This window comes from Equus przewalskii, chromosome 1, assembly GCF_037783145.1.
Source record: "Equus przewalskii isolate Varuska chromosome 1, EquPr2, whole genome shotgun sequence".
In the NCBI taxonomy this organism is placed as follows: domain Eukaryota; kingdom Metazoa; phylum Chordata; class Mammalia; order Perissodactyla; family Equidae; genus Equus; species Equus przewalskii.
The window spans coordinates 74,406,375-74,425,628 of NC_091831.1; the positions used below are offsets into that span (position 1 = coordinate 74,406,375).

Genomic DNA, 19,254 nt, shown 5'->3' on the forward strand with positions numbered 1-19,254 from the left:
CCTGGACATCTCCAGCTGGATGGCCTGCTAGTACTTATACTTCAATAAATACCTAACTAAATTTAACCTCTTCTTCTCAAAACTAGTCCTTCTGAAATTTCTTGCTTTTGCTAGTGACACAATGTTGTTCCAACCACTCAGTACTGAGTCTTCAGTACTGTGTTGGCCTCCTTCTTTCCACTTGCCATACTACTCATTGCCAAGGCATGGTGATTTTCTCTCTTCCATGTTTCTGCCTTCCAGCCCCTCTCCACATTTACATCTCCTCAATCTTCCCACCTAGCACTTTACACGTCTCCATTTACACTCACCACAGCTTATCATATGGTTAACTCTCTACGTATGTGTCTACTCAGATGTACTTCTAAGTTCGTTAAGTTAGGAACTGTGTTTTGAACGTCTGTGTTTAGCCTCAGATCTAGGACAGCATCTTGTACACGGCAGGCATTCAGAAATATCTGCTGAACAAACTCCTGGGTAGCACCAGCTATTTGAGGCAGCACTTGTGTCAGGACAGCCTGCATTGCTGCCATAGCCTCCTAATGCCTCCCATAGTCTATAACAATCCTACTCTTATCACGCCCAGTTTTGCTGCCAGAGTGTCCTTAAAGGACAGTCTGATCATTCTCCTATTTAAAAGTTTCAACGGGTTCTTACAGCTAATTAAGTAAAAAATAATAATAATTAATAAAATTAAAAAGTAGAAAGAAAGAAGATACCTTATTCTGGAAGTTAATATAAACTACAATATTCCATAACAAATCTACATAACCTACATTTCCCCTAAATTACCAGCTTCTATACTTTCTGCTATCTACATCTAGAAAATATTCGCCTTTGTTAGTCTCTCAACTACATATTCTTTAAGACCAATTTGGAATGTCATGACTTCCATAAATCTCTAGCTCATCCATACCCATCCAATGTGGTCTTACTTTACTTTGAATCCCACAGCACTGCTTGCTTTTCTTCTGTCAGAACTATATTTATACTCTCATACTTAGCTACTGCCAGGTACACTTGGAGTGCAGAGATCACGTCTTACTCTTCTTTGTAGACATGATAGTACTGACTTTAGACACAGTAAATGCTCAATGCATAATTTCTAGTGCCAGGAAGTATCTAAAGAGCTAATGGAAACAACCTGTTTTTAATTGTGGAGAAGTTAACTTCCACCCACACAACTACTGCTACACACAACTGTTAAAAACAAATTAACACTAGCATTGCAGTGTCCATCATGTGTATGAAGGTATGCTTGTTTATTCATAGTAGCAGGGCCAGTTTTTATTTATTTTATTCACTGAAGTTATATTTAACTGAAATGGTAAGAAATCAGACATTTATAAATTTCAGTGATTCCATCTCAACATGTCAAACAAATTATTTAGTTGGTTTTTGATAGTGTAATGATTATGTTGGTTGTTTTAAAGCACATTTTTATGATTATAAAATATGATTTTTTTCATTTTAAAAACTTGGAAAATACATAAAAATAATAAGAAAAAATCCGCAATTCACTACTCAAAGGAAACAACCATTAAAATTAAGTTTATTCCCTCTCAGCATTTTTCTATACAAACAAATTTAGGTTTTCTAAAAACCTGGATCAATACTATTAGGCCATATATTTTATTTTTTTAAAGGATCATTTTCCTAAGTTATATATTTGTATCCATGATAATTTTAATGACTGACAAGCATTTTGTATGTACATAATTTATTTATCATTATATGATTCATTTTTTGATCCCTGAATTTTTCTCTTTGAGGTTAAATTCTACCTATGTTTGGCACTAAAGTATTGTGATGAAATAAATTACTTCTACTATAATGCGTCTCATTCCTATGTGTTGGAATTTTAAGTGACAGATTTTTTTATTTTTTGCAATGCTAATGGGAGAAGTAAAATTTACCAACCCTCTTTCCAGGTGAAGAAAAATTGAAGACGAAATCATTAAAAATATGCTTGTGCAGTGTTTGTAGAGGGAGTAAGTCTAAGCCCCCAAAACTCCATCAACTGAGGCTAGCACAGGTCAGTGATGTTCTTCTCATTTAGTCTATGAGGGACACAGTCAGTGAAGGAAAATGAGTCACTTTTGTGGTCAGTGAATAGTTCTTAGAGTAAGACTCAAAATTGAATGGAGATAACAAAGTACAATACAGGAGAGGGGGAAAAGAAGAATTTCCATGAATTTCTTCATATTTTTTCCTACATTCTCTGAGTGCATTTTCTCTTGGTTTATGTAATTAGTAACATCAAAATTAACACCACCCTCTGGGAACAAAGTGTCTGTCACAAAAGGCTCATTGGACCCAGGCAGGACTAGGAGACTCTGCAGTAGCCTTGGTTCCACGATGTTTAATGATAACTTGGTGGCTTGATGTTTTCTAGCTGTGTGTACTCAGTTCACAGGGGCCCGCTGGGCCACTGAAGCAGAGGAGTGCCCTTGTGAAATGAGGAGGGATGGGCTGCTCTCTCTCCCAGAGAAGGCGGAGGAAGGCCATGCCAAAGGAAGAGACTCCTATCTTGGAAGGCGGTCCTTCATTATCTTCTTCAGGTAAAACACTTTGCAGAAACAAAGCATGTCACTGGGCCGGAATCTCTGTTATTTTAACTACATCCGTTTTATCAACTTCCCAGGAAGATTATTATTTGAAGAAGTTTGGGGACATTTTAAAGCTATTGCAATCCTACATTGCATGACTGGCTGACTAGCTGGTAAAACAGACAATAAATCTGAGTAAAGAGATGAGCTTAAAATTCCATGCAAGTCCCCATTCTCAATGAAGGAATCTTATTTCTTCTTTACCCTCTGGAAACAGTCTGTATTCAATCTCATCTCACTCTATCCAACAGGTTGATACTGCATTGACATTCAGCATATCATTAAAGTCAAGGAAAGCCTGTATCCTATTTTATACATGTTATTCACTTTTATGGAAATTTTTTTCAGATACAATTTAAAAGCTTGGTGTGAACTCTTGAACAATGTAATAATACAGAAGTAAGACTGCTCAGTAATCGATTCTCATTTATACTAAGTTCTGGCAGAATTTTAAGGAAGGAGACTTGAGATTGCCAGAATAATCACAGATAAATCTATGAAGAATACTTGGGTTCAAACAGACATGAGAAAGCATCGTTAAGATGCCGGCTCGAGGGGTGTAAGGGGAAATCTTCAGAAACTATATATTTTTATTTTATTTTCTCTCAAGATTGGTCATTATTATTTTTTTAATTTAAGTTATAATTTCTGTAAGTGGGATTTTACCCTCCTGAAAATAAAGGCTGGCAAAAAATTAGACTTGAAATTTTAAAGAAACTACTGTTAAAAGCACCATTTATCAAAAACCTTAATGCAATGATGCATCTCCAGCCTCTCCTTGTGGGTTCTGTATTGGATATTGTATTCCTTCCACTCAGCATTATATTTAGCAGCAAAATATAAGAAAACTCAACATCTAGTACACGTGTATTAACTTGCAGAATCCATCCTCCTCATGGTGTTTGATTCCCAGAGGACGGGGCCAGGGAAGATGGGGGGGCCCTCTGTGCATGCTCCCCCTTCTGGGTCCTGAGATGCTCTTTCTCAAATGCAAATATACTTCAATCACAGTCGTTATTTGTTTATAGCTGTTTACCTAGTCACCATCTCTTTCTCTTTGTTTGATGCGTGTCCTCCAGAACAGAGAGGTCTGCTTGCTGCAGATAAGAAGTATAAACGATGGTTTTTGAAATATTGATCAATTAAAGGAAGAACGACCTGAAAGAAAGGAAAAGAAAACAGATCTACACAGTGGAATCTTTTAGGGGATGAATGAGTCCTGAGGCTTCGGAGCAGCCAGAGTTCTGTCTACATGCAACAGGTCCCCCGACATCCACAGCCACGTCAGTCAGCATTTCCGAGTATGCCTCTCTGAAATCTCACTCTGCCATCTCCAGTCCCTCTGTGCGTGTGTGTGTGTGGATGTAATTACGGGGAAACACCAAATTTTCAACAGTGTGAAATTACTTTCAACATTTTACCAAAAAAATATTCTTAATATTTTCATATAATGTAGTTCAGTGCCCAATAGGTTCAAAAATAATCAATGACTACCTCTGATGGACTCTCTACTGTGTGTGAGGATCGCAACTGACATCCCATCATCTCACTCATCCTGGTAACTACTCTGTATGGTAGGTGCCATCACCCCTGCTTTATAGGTATGCAATTGAGATGTAGAAAGTGAGTGACTTACTCACTTTGCCACTTAGCTACCTCCACAATGTTCTTATCTGGCCCCTCTTAAAGGCCACCTTCCATTTCTGTATGCTAATCCTGCTGGCCTTCAGCCAATTCCTCCTCCTCACCCTGTCCACTCACTCCACAAGGCTTTGCACATGCCATTCCTTCTGTCTGAAATGTTCTTCCTACACCCCATAACCTATTCACTCCACTTCTCCTGTAGACCTCAGCTCAGTGGCACTTCATCAGATAAGCCTTTGCTGACCTCCTCAACTCAAAAAAAACCCCATATTCTCTGCTCTTAGAACATCATTTGCAATTTTACATTTTATATGTGTAATTTTTGATTAGTCTCTCTCCCTAAGAGCCTATGAGGTACACAAAAGTGAGAAACATTTCTGGTTTTGTTTCCTGTTAGAGCCCTCTCCTGGCCTCTATGAAAACTACTTGCTCTATTCTGTCTACCATGGACTCACAGGTGCTTAGGACTTTGTCGGGTCTATAGCAAGCACTAGATAAATACTTGTTGAATAAATCAATGAAAAAAGTAATAATAATTGGCATTACCAATATTTAGTCTCAAGTCAGCCTAACTACATCTTTTTCCTACAATGTGGTCTTACATATTTATATATAATAGGAATATGCAAGTTCTTAGTGATTTTCCTAGAAAGTTGTAACATTGCCTGAACTTAGCGATTGACACACAATAGGTAGTCAATAAATAAGTAAATGAATGAATCACAGACTTAGTAGCTAAGTTAAGCCTCATTAAGCATCTGCAAACAAGATCACTAGGAGTGTTGAGTACGTAGGCAATGTAATGCAAGAATGTATTTTAAATGAATGATTAGAGGCCATAATTACAGCATTTTTGATAATTGGCTATCAAGGGGGATTATATCCTAGCAGAACAGATAACTAGCAACGTGAAGCCCAAGACAAACTTCAGATAATTGATACAGATTTTGAATGCTATATTGAATAGAAAGACAAGAGAAATCTCCCCTTGTAGTAATAGGCACAATTCCGAAAACTTGTAATACAAGCCAAATATTAATCAATCAAAGTAACATGCCATTTTGCAAATGATCTATAGTAACCACCAAATGCAAGTATTTGAAAGTAAATTGACAGAAATCATTAGGCCTTCAGGTCAACTGCAACATACTGTAAACAGGAAAGTTTCCCAAGGGCATACTGCCTTTGTGCCAGGGAACCCCCATGCCTGACACAGACAAGGCACAGAGTCCAAACCGAGTGAGTGAATGAGCCCACGATGGCGACTTTGCAACTCCTCGTCTCCTTCCCTTATTGGCTGAAAGGAAGTCATGAATGTTCCAGGCATATATAAAGTTCTTGATAAATTCTTATTAAATGAAATGAATAATAATAATGGGATATACTCTATAGATGAAGTATTTATCCTCTCTCAGCCTCAGCTTCCTCATCTGTAAAACAAGTAGGACTGAGGTCCCACAATAAAGATTCTATAGTAAAGTTTCTTATAATGCGCCCATTTATAAAGTAACTGATATTTTCCTCTTCAAAAAAGAAATGTCCATTTAAAAATTTTAAGTCATAACAACACTCAAATGTTAAGAAATAGATATTTTTCTCCTACATCATATGATAAAGCCAAAAAAAAGAGAACTTTGACTCAGACTTCAAATAGAATGAAGTCACTTGAGAAATATGGTAGGGAGAGCAGAGCGAGTTAAAACACGACCACATATGCTGGGAGCAAGTTTACCCCATATGATTCATGCATTTATTTTCACGCCACAGAATATTTACTTGTAGTAGAACTCACATTTGTAGACAAGTGCATTCTGAAAAGAGGCAAAGATCTAAAGAATATATTTCGTAAACAGACATATTGAAGCAAAAACAAGATGGATTGTATACTGTACTTTAGCAAAGAACTTGATTTCTTGTTCATAAGGGAAATGTTCTCCTTTGCTTCTGCTGCCACCATCTGTAGACAGGAAGAGTTTTTAGGTACATGTTGCATTTCAAACATTACAAGATATTCACCCAAAACGGAAAGTTTAGAACATATTGCTAAACGTGTCATACCACTAAATTGAACATAAAAAGCCAACCAAAAACATAAAGGCTAACTTTGGCAGTATAGTAAAAAAAAAAAAAAAAAAGGATTTTAAAAAATACCCAAGTCCAAATAAAAAGCTATTGAGGAGAGTCCATACACGTGGTAATGAGCACAAACACACTAGGGTAGCTTTGAGATCTTATTGGCATGTGGGAGGAAAACTGGGCATAGAAGAAAGTAAAAATCCCACATCTCCTTTCACTGAGAAAGAAGCTCACTGGGGTGAGGAAAGTGAGTGAAAGCTGAGTACACATAATTGGTTACGTTTTAACCCGGGCTCCTAATAAAGATAGTCATTTCTTGGAGTGACTAAAAATTAAAGATTCCAATATCAACAAACCAATGAAAAAAATTGCAGGAAGCCAGCGCCTATGATGAGGCGGAAGATCACAACTGTAACATTAGTTGGAAAATTGACATTCTGCTGAAGAATAAAGAAGTTCACTGTTGTCAAAAGTTAATTTCCACAGCAAAGCAAAAAGGCCCAAGTTTTCCCCACGGTTTAGAAAATGATTTCAAGGTTAAGAACTGATTGACCTAATGCATTTACCTTAGAAGGTGGCGTTTCTTGCCTCCTTCATGAATATGGGAGGAGGTTTCTGGCATGTAAAAGAGGTAATAATGAACTATAATAACCAAGAAGATGTGTAGAACACACTGGATAGCCAAAAATTTCAGAATTGATATAAAGTTTTAGTAAAATTTGTAAGCAAGAGTTTCCATATTTTATAAGAATCAAACTCACTTTTGCTTGAAAAAGTTCTTTTGCAAATAGAAATGAAAACAATTTGAGATATATATTATCAACTCTTAGATATAATTTCAGAGAAATTTTTAGAGAATTTAGGGTAATATTTTGTAATATCAGAAGAATGCTCTTCCCATGAATAAGTAAAAGAAAATGATGGTTTTTTAACACTTTCAAATTTCATTTTTTGTATCACTTTTGCACTAAATCTCTCTCAAGCATATTATACAAAATGGCAGAATCCATATAAAGGGCTTTCTCATATAAATTAAGTCAAGACAGAATTTTGTACATAGCTAAATCTGCTAATATTTTGGGGAATTAAAATAGGAAATATCTTTCCTTTCATTATACATTTTGATAAAAACGCTTAAGTGCAAAATATGAAAAAGATTTGGAGAGAATATGATCTATGATATAATACAAAACTTAGAAAAAAGGCAAACGCATCTTCTTACTATCACCATTAGCCTATGTCTAAGAATGAACATATTAGAGACATATCGTGAAAGCAATACAGTGAAGGATAAAAGGAGAAGGCATTATAGAAGTTCTATTTGTAGTAACAATGAAAGATGAAAACCAAAATAAATGATGTGCGCAAGCTCAGCTCTACCTGCTGCTTTAACAGAGTTCTTGCACAAAATTTGCCACAGCCATCTGAAAAAGCTACTTGTAACACCAGCAGCTGTAAAAAACCTCATTTTGTTGGGCTGTGCATTAATCTAGCCTTACTTTCTCCCCGGCATTCTGTCTATAAGACCCTCTACCCTATAAATTTGCCCTGCAGCAAGATTCCCACCATGCCCCGTACACAAACACTGCCATAGGTGGTTTATTCAGAAACTTGAATATAATGTGAATAAAGCCTAAACACATTTGACCCTCCAAAATGCTTTTTCTGCTATCCATGCAAAGGCAAAAACAAGCAAAACACAATTTTCTTGTTCCCTTCTCCAAATGATTACTCTTTCCTTCCCTCTTCTCCTCTCACTTGCCGAAAAGAAGACTGGTCCCACAGTTGTGACTCATATCGGATACTTTCCAATGTGGATCAGAAATTCTAATATTTAACTTTGTGCATAAAAGCTTCAAAAATACTCCATGGCCTCATTTTTGTTCTTTGGTCAAATTTCACTAATTCAGACTAATTTGGATGACTCATAAATCATATTTCTAAAAAATTTTGTTGTATGAGTTACAAAGAGATTACATATTATAAATTAGCTTGCATAATTGGCCTTTGAAAAACATGGTTAGGAAGAGAGCAAAAATAGAGCATTTGAACTGTAGATAAAGAGGCAGGTTGAAAGAGAGGGAGTTTCTTAAGAGAACCGACGCTCAGCTGGTTGGGACACAGGAAGCTAGGAACAAGAAAATATAAGAACTTGAATGTCTATGAATTTTAATCTGATACTGTACCCCAAACTGAGTATAAGTCCTAAAAAAACAGCAGCAAAAGGAGCCATTGGCTGATGAGGAGGGGTCTGTGGATGATGTATTGCTAAGGGATCTAGGACTGTGGGCCCTGAGGACGGGTGTTGAAAATAGAGAGAATGAGGATTAAAAAACAAAAACACAACGAGAAACAAAATCTGAAGAGTGGAAAAGAAAATAAAAGTGATAATCACCAGAAAAGCACACTGTTTTTCAAAAGGAACCAAACTCTACTTCCGTCTATCTTAATACCAACCAATGGCTGAAGGTGATCTGACATAAAGGTGACTATTAACAATTTCAGTTTTAATTCACCAGTGCTGAGGATGATCACAAAATAATAGAAGTGAGAGGACGCCGTCTTGATGATCTGTTCTGAATCTACGATTTAAAATAAGTTCTTTTTGTACTTAGGTGGCACTGGGCTAGATAGGGAGGAAGTCTTTGATTTTACTCGAAGAAGATAATAAAGTATTCTGCATTGCAGATACTCTAGTATAAACATGTGTCCCTACAAAGGCTAAACTCAAGGCCTTTACATTGTCTAGAAATTCTGAGAATCCACTGAGTTTTAGCTTTTTTAATATCAGAGCAATTAATTTCATAAGGAAAGATTTAACTGTACCTTAAATTTTGATGTCCATCCAATGTATCTCTCAAAATGAAAAATCAATGCCAATAAACATTATAAGGAGAAAAGAATTATATGTTAGATGTTTTTTTACGATCTCAAAATTTACCCATCCCTGAGAACTATGTTTGCCTATTGACTGTCACACTCTAGCTAGTACTAGGATGGATAGCAAGTGTTTATACCATCAGGTACAAACCATAAAGAGCCCAGTAGTCTATGCTGTTCTATACCTTGATGTTGTAAATGTTAAGAATAACAAAAACTGGGCTGTAGTATTAGGACGATGCTACCTACCAAACTCCAGGATATACTGATGGGCTTCATCCACATAACGAATGAGTTGCTGAAGGAAACTATAGGCAAATCGTTTCTCAATAGAAGGGGTGTCCAATTCCAGGTCCTTGAATCCTCTAGAACAGCAAAAATAAACTATGGAAACCAATATCTAGAAAGATTATTAGAAGGTAAAATTTTGTTAACAAAACTTTATATATATTATGTATATATAAATTTGGAAGGTTATCTAATATTCTTGTAGCTAAAGGCAAAATTGAGATTTAATTGATAAGGAATACTTTGCATCTGATATAAAACTATAGTAAATAACTCCATTACTATGCAACAAAATGTTGCCCTTAAAAGAAAAGATGTCAGTTTTGCTTAGAGATTTTGCCTAAATGACGGATGGGGATTTAATGTAAGTAGCAAAAGGAACTCAGTTATGTGCAAATAGCTAAGGGCATTAATACTTCTGATGTGTGTATTCTGAACATGCTAAATAGCAGCTCTCAGGTTGAAACAGATCGTTGAATTCATTTTCAGCATTAAGTCTGATAGGGATATTTAAAGATTCAATCTTGTAATAAGAATGTGTAATTGAAGTAGATATTTTTACCTGGATACAACATATCCATTGATCTGCAAGAACTTGAGGATGTCCTGTGCTTTTTCCCTATCCTTGGCTTTCTCTTTGGCTGTCAGTGTATCATAGGGTACCAGCAGGGGATGGTTTCCACCTCCTAAGAGAATGTCAAGACGAGAACACAGCACAGTAATTAGAAAATAATCTAAAATGAGATACAGTGGCATGTACAAGAGGACCACACTACAGAACTTCTGGTATCCTCTAATTATAGATAGAGTATTTAGGACTCATATAAGACTCTTCCTTATCTAGTGCCTTTAATGTTCCAGTTAATTTAGGAAAGCTGTTCAAAGAAAGACTGTGCATATGCCTTCTAAGAGGCAATTAACACATGAACATACAGGCATTTGTAATATGAAGTGTCGATAACACGTGCTAGTGATGACACAAGGAGGGAGAAGAAGCTGTGTTCTCCTCTGCAAATTCACAGGAACTCAGAATGTAGAGAGTGTAAATATGCACTAAAACGTGCACAGTTGGATCTAGTAAAATTATAAAGTATATTTCAAGAGCTATACTTCATTTTCTACTCCACAGAGAGAAGAAAAAAAATGCCTTAAATCTGGAATTTTTATTATGCCTCTTAGATCAGAAAGTACTTTATAGTTACATATTTCTAAATACACAAAACCCATGCTTAGATTGCTAACTTATAAGTTGATGTCTCCTAAATATCTAATAAGAGTAAATACATACTTGATATGATTAATAATTTTCACGAGTCTAGGTTTCTAGTATACCTATTCTGGTAAGAAATACTAAAAGCATTCCTTTAGATTTAAAAATTCTAGGAACTATTCAAATTAAAAAAATAATAATGAGAAAAACATTCATAAAATTATAAATTTTGTAAAAATTTTTGTAAAACATAAAAATTTCAAAAAATGCACTGGTAATTCCAGATGTAAAAGATTGGGCACAAAATATGCTATTAAAGCAGCAGGCAAAATGAACAGCATGGTCTGCCCCAAATCTAAAGTTTATAAAACACATATGGGAATGGGAATATAGTTTGTGAAACATAACTGTTAAGGGAATTCCAGAATAAAATAATTGAAAATAAACATTTTCTTTGAATTATGGTGACAACATAGAGCCTATTAAATCAGTGTCCAGTGTAGTTTAGCCAGGAGCTACTAAAACAAGCATAACTGTCGAATTTGCCCTACATAGAAACAAAGGAAAGGAGAAAATGCCGTGCGTGCTTTCCGTAAGCTGGCTTTACTGAGAGTGCCATCGACAGAAATGCAGTTACACACGGAATCTCATGACCATTAGGTGACACTCTACATTCATAAATGCAAAGGGAGAGTCAAGAGCTACCAAGCTAATAAATACTAAACCTATTAAGGTGCCATCAGTTATTTTATAGTATGATGCTAATAGTACCAAGGATAACACAATTGTCAGAAGACAATTTTGTGAAAAGCAAGGACACTGAATACGTTACTAAGTGCACTGGGAATAAATTTGACTTCTTGCATAATCAAAGATGTAACTTAGGATATTTTATGAAAAAAATTGTAAATCAAACACCTAATTTAATCGTCCTGCGATCATTACATATTTTGAACTCCACTATTGCATTAGTCCTTTATTCCTAGATAGTTATACTAATTTGGCAACTTAATTTGAAATCCACAATGATTTTGGAGTCAGATACTAATAGGTTACTCATTTCTCTGGGGAAAGTGGGTAGAGAGAGAGAATAACGTTTATACTTTAAAAATCCTAAGAACATAAACTACTCTCTTACTCTAAAACTGTTCTGAACTAGATAAGGCAGGTATTTCAAAGTCAGCCAGCAGACTAGAAGTTATGTCCTTGCTGCGCCGCTTAACAGCAGTGTGGCTACCTTGTTCTTCCAACCTGCATCCTGCCCATTTATAATATGAACGTGTGGAAGGGAGGGAAAGAAAGTGTGGAAGGATGTGAGAAGCAAAAGAAAATGCAGTAATTCCTAGGACACTGCTTCAAACATTGAGCACTGGCTCATGAGCTCATTCACGCTGAAGTGTCAAAACTGCTTGACACCAGAGCTGTCCTTGGCTTGGTGATGGATCATCACAGCCTCAAATACTTGAAGTGGTAGTGGGGAAAGGAAACTAAAACAGAATGCTAGTTCTTTATGTTTTTCACTAATTTGGGAGCACTAATAATATTTTTTGGACTTTCACTCTTTTATTTCTATTAATGATATACTCCTTACGCTGCCTGATTTCCCCCCAAACTCTCCTAGATTCTTAAAGCAGATTGAGAGGGCACTGAGGAACAGACAACCTGGGCGAGCAAAAGAGGAAATTTTCCTCAGATTTTTCTAAAGCAGATTAATCTTCCGCACACAGAAGCAGCAATGATAAAAGATGGGGTGGTAACTAAAGTGTGCAGCTTCCGCACTGGCTCTTTTTAGGTGTCTAGGTGTCTGATTGACTAAACAGCTATTTCAAGTTCTCTTCTTATTCCTGACTTCCTATGCTTCTCTCCAGCTTTTTCTCTCTCATTCGCTCTCTCTCTCTCTTACACACACACACGCACGCACATGCACACCCGACAGGCACCAAGACATAGGGTGGGTGAAAGGCACCTCCCGCATTCCCACCCAGATCTTCTCAGCAGTGGAAACAGAGTTGTCAGGACACAAGTTGGCTGTTGAAGTCTCCGGGAGAGAGAACAAATTTAAGAAAACACACATGTATTTTCCTTCCTAAAATTGTTCACAGTCTCTAGTCTATCTTCTCTCCAAAACTCATTCCTGCTTCATTAGTCTCAATAACATAAAAGCTAAGATCTAGTGCTGTATATTTCAATACCTTTCCTATTGGTTTGCTGTTTTGGTCCTTAATAACGACTTTCTCCTTTAAAAAGAGAAGCCTGTGTGGAATGAGAAGAACGATTGAAGAGTTGGTGGGCTAATTTTTCTATCTCGTCATTTAGACCACTGCATCTATGCTTGTCTTCCAACCACACAACATGAATTTGGACCAATACAAGCTGGATGCAGAGGTATGGATGTCTCATTTATGAGCAGCGTGCTTTAAAGAAAGCACGCTCTATAGAGATGTGTAATGGCTGGCCCAGAAATTAAAGAACAATGATGATTTTGTAGCATACTTATTTAGAAGAGCAGTAATAAGATAGCAACTTATTACTATTAATTTTAACCAAACCGTAGTGAGTGAAACATACTTTGAAAAAGAGGAACAGGTTTTTTTCATGTAATCTGCTTGTGTAACAAATAGTGATTTTATTTACTGGTCATATGGACAACGTCCCTTTAAGAATTTCACTAAGCAAAACTCGGGGTTCTGTGACTCAGCCAGCCAGCCATCCATTCCTAAGTCAGCCAAGCAACTAATCATTCCTTTAACGAAGATTTATGGAATGTTTCTAGAAAAACAGGCCTAGCTCTGAGCCAAATTTTGGAATAAGCAATTTTGGCATATGGACTCCTCTCCGCTCGTTTCTACGACCATTTCTAATTTGTGTTACTGTGTTTCTTAGTGTTTGGTACCTGGTGCCATCCTTCAATATCACAACTATTCTTATCACCATGAAATAGCCCCACCCTTCAAAATTATCTCTCTCTATATTCTTGCCTATAACAACAAACAAAAAGTAGTTTCTTGGTGCCCAAAACTGGATTAGAAAAGTAACAGAACCTGTGGCCCTAAACTTGAAACAATTATATTCTCATTGGGGGAAAGAAACTCACATAGGAAGTAATTAAAACGAGCATACACACACATTATAAACAATATGCGTATAGTGTAATGCTGAATAAATAACAGTGAAAGAGATCATCAGTGTGCGATGCATTCAAGTGTTCAGAAAATATTTATGCAAATAAGTTAAGAAAAGATTTGAGAAATGACTAAGAATATTAGGTCATTTTAGTATTTTAAAAAGACAGCAAAGAGCAAGCAAAAGCAAGTAAGAGACATTAACATAACTGGACTAAACAAAACAGAGAGCCTGGGAAGGGAAACAGAATGGGATGAGACAGACATATTTAAGTTGGGGATGGAAGTCAGTGAGGGAGGGCCAAGTAATTAACAGAACACCTCAGGTATTAGGATGAGGAGTATAGATATCTACATGATTAAATGGGCGAAAGAGAGCCACAGAAACTTTGAGACACGAAGACATATACACTCGTGGTGGGGAAATTACAGAATTTCCACTTAAAACATTACAGGCATATTTGAACCATTCCAATAAAATAAATATATAATGAGGTCTTGTGCTAAAAGATCACATATTCATGCAATCAACCGCCGATTTCTTTTTTCATGAGGAATTTTAGAAAATGTTACCTTTGGACTCCAGTTCCAGTTTCTTTTTCTTTGCCCATATATTATGGTAGTTTTCAGCCATCATTTCTGCCATAGCCTTAAATGAAAGAAATATTTAGTAACTGAGTTATAACATGAGTAGAAAAGGATGACTTTGCTTTCTAATATGTAATATCAAAACATACTTTCAATTAATAAATCATAGCGTGTTGGTGCTAAAATACATCTAAAAGATAAGCAAACGTAACTATCTCATTCGGAATCTGAATCCCAGAGAATTCCAATGATCTGCGAAATGATGCAGTAGGAAACAGCAGTGGTGATTTGATGGGAATGGCCACTGTTACTTATAATGTTTAAAGACATGTTTCATTAATGCAATAATGAAACTTCAAATTAGTTACGAACTTTAACCAAAAAAAAAAGATGTATTTACAAGTTCTTATTTTAATTTCCAAAGCTTTAAAAGGAGATCTAAACTTTATTGAACACTGAAAGAACATTAGATGGACAGCCTAGATCAACGTCTGCCCATACCAGGTGAGAGGCCTTGGACGGGAGGCCTTGGACGAGCCAAATCAACCTTTCTGTGGCCTTTTGGATTTTGGCATGATTGTCTCTAAGATTCTTCTCACTTTTGATTTTCAAGTTTACTATGTCATTTTAATACATTCATACAGGAGCAAGGACAAAGGGCAAGCCAAACAATTTAACAATACATAGATTTTATCTTTATATACTTATTTCTGTTGGACTAGTACTAACAATGCCAATATCATTGTTTGATCATTATATCGACCTGTTAACTTATGTTCCATGGCAACAAATTTTATCTTTCACTCAAATCAGCCATTTCAAAGTACATTCCTTACTGACAAAGGAGAATAGAAAAAGCTGTGGATGGAGCAAGCAAACTGTCATCAGTTTCCCTGGAGAAACAACTTAAAATACATATTCTTTAATAAGTAATTAAGGTGATCCTTGAGCAGAGCATTACTAATTACAGATTTACTCTCTTCTCACACATAGCTATTTAATTATTATATTAGGATTTTTTTAATGGATATTATCTTTAAAGAAAATGTGTTATCTGGAGGAAACAGTCTAGAAAAAGTTATATCAAGTTTCATAGCATTAAAAAGTTGGGGTATAGTATCTATAAATTTCCACGGACCCTTTATATGATCACCAAATTCAAGAAATTCATGCTGCAAATACATGCAGGAAAGGGTTACAGTATGCTTTTTAAAAATGAAATTTGCAGAATATTTTAAAAAGTTAATAGTACTTACATGCAGATCTCTGGATAGTGTGACATTGCTCATGTCAATGGCTCGGGGGCTATAACCATGGGCAGCATCTACAGAAACCTAGATAATTTATGAGAAAAAATAGTGTCTCATTAAAAACCCCTAATGCAGAGAGACTTATGAGATACTTTAGAAATATAAGGCTAACAAACTTCCAAACGTAACGTTTCCTCAGGTAAAACCGGCAAGTATCTAAAGAAACTGATTTTGCAAATGTGTCTAGCAAGTAAAATTATATTGGAAGTCTGACAATTATTCATGATTGAATAATACATCCCAGTATCTTAGGAATTGCCAAGGGCTATCAGAATGCAACAAATTGTGCAATGAATCCAAGATTCTGAAATATTACCTTAGTCAAAGGATCATTGTATCCTTGAGCTTCTTACAAATTCTAATTGGCTGAAATGAAATTTACTCTTCCTCATGCAAACAGTAATCAAAAAGGGCAATGCTTACAAATGTCTTTTTTTTTTTTTGAGGAAGATTAGCCCTGAGCTAACTGCTGCCAATCATCCTCTTTTCGCTGAGGAACACTGGCCCTGCACTAACATCTGTGCCCACCTTCCTCTACTTTATACGTGGGATGCCTACCACAGCATGGCACACCAAGCAGTGCCATGTCTGCACCCGGGATCTGAACTGGTGAACCCCGGGTCACCGAGAAGCGGAACGTGGGTACTTAACCGCTGCGCCACCGTGCCGGCCCCTACAAATGTCTTTATGGGCCAAATGTTAAGATAAAATAAAACAAATTTTTTAATTTTGAAAGTCCATCACATTCGATGATTTACAAAGATATCCTCAATAACCAGAAGACTTTCTTAATTTTTAAATGATGGCATTTTTAAAATGAAACATATTTTCTCATCAACTGTAAGAAGGTTTCACTTACTGTCCTGAGCTCTTACCTCCTTCCACCCAATGATGTATTATGTGAACGTGTATCATAGAAATGAGCTCTGGTTCATGATTATAAATCTAAAATTACATCTAAACATATTTCATAATTGCATATATTCTCTTGTTAGGCATGAATAAACAAAAGACTAAAATACAACATACAATATAGCTTATATCCATGCTTGTAAAACAAAAGGGAGGCGATCATATGCTCTCATTAGTAACAGGTCATGGGCTACACTGAATTGACTGGTCAGTTTTTACTGAACCCTGGCTTCTGTACCTTCTCCACTGCCCAGTACCATTTAATAGTGGAATGGGTAATAAAATCACATTTTTTTTTCTCCTTTAACTATTCCTGAAAGGAAATTGAGACTTAAAGAGCTTAAGTGACTCACTCAAGGTCACAGAGCTAAAAATCTGAGCAGGCAGGATTCCAACTCAGGCTGTCTGACTATAGACTTACTTCTCTCTCACTGTCACTTCTTAGGTCCTCAACATATTACAATATATTTCTTTCCTCACTAATCTACTATAATTGTCTTCTCAAACGTTATCAGTTTCCAAGTTGCTAAATTCAGTCCTGTTTCCAGCCACCACTGGCCCTTCTAGATTTGATGCTGCTAACCACCAGTCACCATTCCGCTCATTTTATGAATGCCATGAAACCACTCTCCACCCCGGCTCTCTGCTCAAACACTCTGACCTCTTTTCCTCAGATTCTTTCTTTGGCTCCTCTTCCATAAATTACCTTTAAATATTTGTGGTTTTCTGGGTCCACTCTTCAGTAGTTTCTTTCTTTATTCTAAATGCTTTCTCTAGGTGTCCATATCTATTTTAAATATCTAACTTATTGACCATTTTTTAATAAACCACAAATCAATCTGTCTAGCCTAACGTTGCTCCTGTGCTCTAGGCTTACGTTTTCAACTATTCATTACCATCTCCCTTTGGGATTCCACATCTGTATTAATTTTCTATTGCTATAAGAGGTCACCACAAATTTAGTGGCTTAAAATATCACAAGGCTGTGAGAAGTCTGACACAGGTCTCAGTGGGCTAAAATCAAGGTCAGGAGGGCTGTGTTCCTTTCTAGAAGTTTTATGGAAGGGTCTTTTCCCTGTCTTTCCCAGCTTGTAAAGGTCACCCACATTTCTGGGCTCATGGCTCCTTTCTTCCGTCTTCAAAGCCGGCAACATTGCAGCCCTCTAACCATTCTTCTGTAGTCACGTCTCCCTTGTCTGCAGCCAGAAAAGTTATTCCACTTTGAAAGATCCCTGTGATTACATTGGGCACACCAATAATTCAGTGTAATCTCCCTCATCTCAAGGTCTTTACCCTTGATCACACTGGCAAACTTAATCACACTGGCAAAGCCCAAGTAAAGCAACATTCTCACAGATTTCAGTGATTGAGGAATCATTTTTGGGAGCCATAAATCTACCTAACATCACAACTAAAATCAAATTCATTATTCTCTTCTTGCCTTACCCCAGAACTGCTGTGTTTGCTACCTCATCCAACATAACCACCCCCCTGGTAGCCCAGTCCAGACGCAGGGCAATCATCTTTGATTACTCCTCTTCATGCACTATCACATACCGGTTAATCACAGAATTCTTTCCCTTCTACTTCAAAAATATCTATGGGATACATTCACTTCCTTCCAGTTCCATTCTTTTCTCTAATTCAGATATTTAATGTTTAAGTTTTGCTTTGTGGGATGTCTACCATACCCTTCTAAGGAATTTGTCCTTCCCCCTTCAAACTCCCCACTCTCTGATGCATTCTCTATTGTGTTGTCAGAATTATATTTCTAAGATATTTCTTTTACTATTTCCTGAGTGATAAGCCTTTCCACTGTATAGTAAAAATCTGCAGGCATAGGCTGAGCCTATTCATCTTAGTATTCCCAGGGTGTGGCACAAGCCATCTTTCATCAACTTTAGGATTATGAAATCATTCATCTCACAGATACTGAAATATGGCAAACATGCATCTTAAAACTGATAAAAAAAAAGTATTTGACTTTCCGTTTTTGTTGAGTAAATGAAAAAAATACAGCTGATATCAATAACTTTATTTGTTTCTAAAATAAAATTCCCAATATTTAATATCCTCTTAGACCATGTTCCTTATAAAACTGTAATTTACATCCTTTTAGCTTTAGATTAAATTATTGAGGCTGATTTAAAGAAGTATAAGTAGATATTTATTTATTCACAGTGTCTTTTTACATTTTTCATGACTTATTTTTCTCCTTTACACACACAGAAGTCAGAAGACTTGCCAGGTCTTCTATAATCTCAAGTTACCTGGAATATATACCATCTCTGAACTAGGAGCTTTAATGTTAACTTAATTAATTCTAGTCATATTAGCAATAATAATAACAATAACAACCACCATGTGAATAGTTATGAGCAAGGCACAAAGATTATCTCATTTAATCTTTAGAACAACTCTGAAAAGTAGATATTACATTTTACCAATTTAAAATGAGAAAAAAAGAAGTTGAAGAGAATTAAATAACTTTAAAAGTCCTTATATCATGTAAATAGTAAACAGCAGAATCAAGTTTTCAAAGTAATTTTGTCTGACTCCAAAGCACTTATCAAATTTCTTAAAATGGCCCCCAGTGTCCTCATGACTTGGCTCCT

At 36.2% G+C, this 19,254-nt stretch overlaps 1 protein-coding gene across 1 annotated transcript in view; it reads right to left on the bottom strand.

Annotated features, from left to right (window-relative positions):
- The window catches only part of RYR2 (ryanodine receptor 2), a 689,571-nt gene that overhangs the window by 139,986 nt on the left and 530,331 nt on the right, over positions 1–19,254 (bottom strand). The window contains exons 57-62 of the mRNA XM_070568189.1: positions 15,674–15,751; positions 14,403–14,478; positions 10,060–10,183; positions 9,459–9,574; positions 6,146–6,210; positions 3,646–3,767 (exon numbers count right to left, since the gene is read on the bottom strand). Of these exons, the coding sequence (XP_070424290.1) occupies positions 3,646–3,767; positions 6,146–6,210; positions 9,459–9,574; positions 10,060–10,183; positions 14,403–14,478; positions 15,674–15,751 (581 nt within the window). The remainder of the gene's footprint in view (positions 1–3,645; positions 3,768–6,145; positions 6,211–9,458; positions 9,575–10,059; positions 10,184–14,402; positions 14,479–15,673; positions 15,752–19,254) is intronic.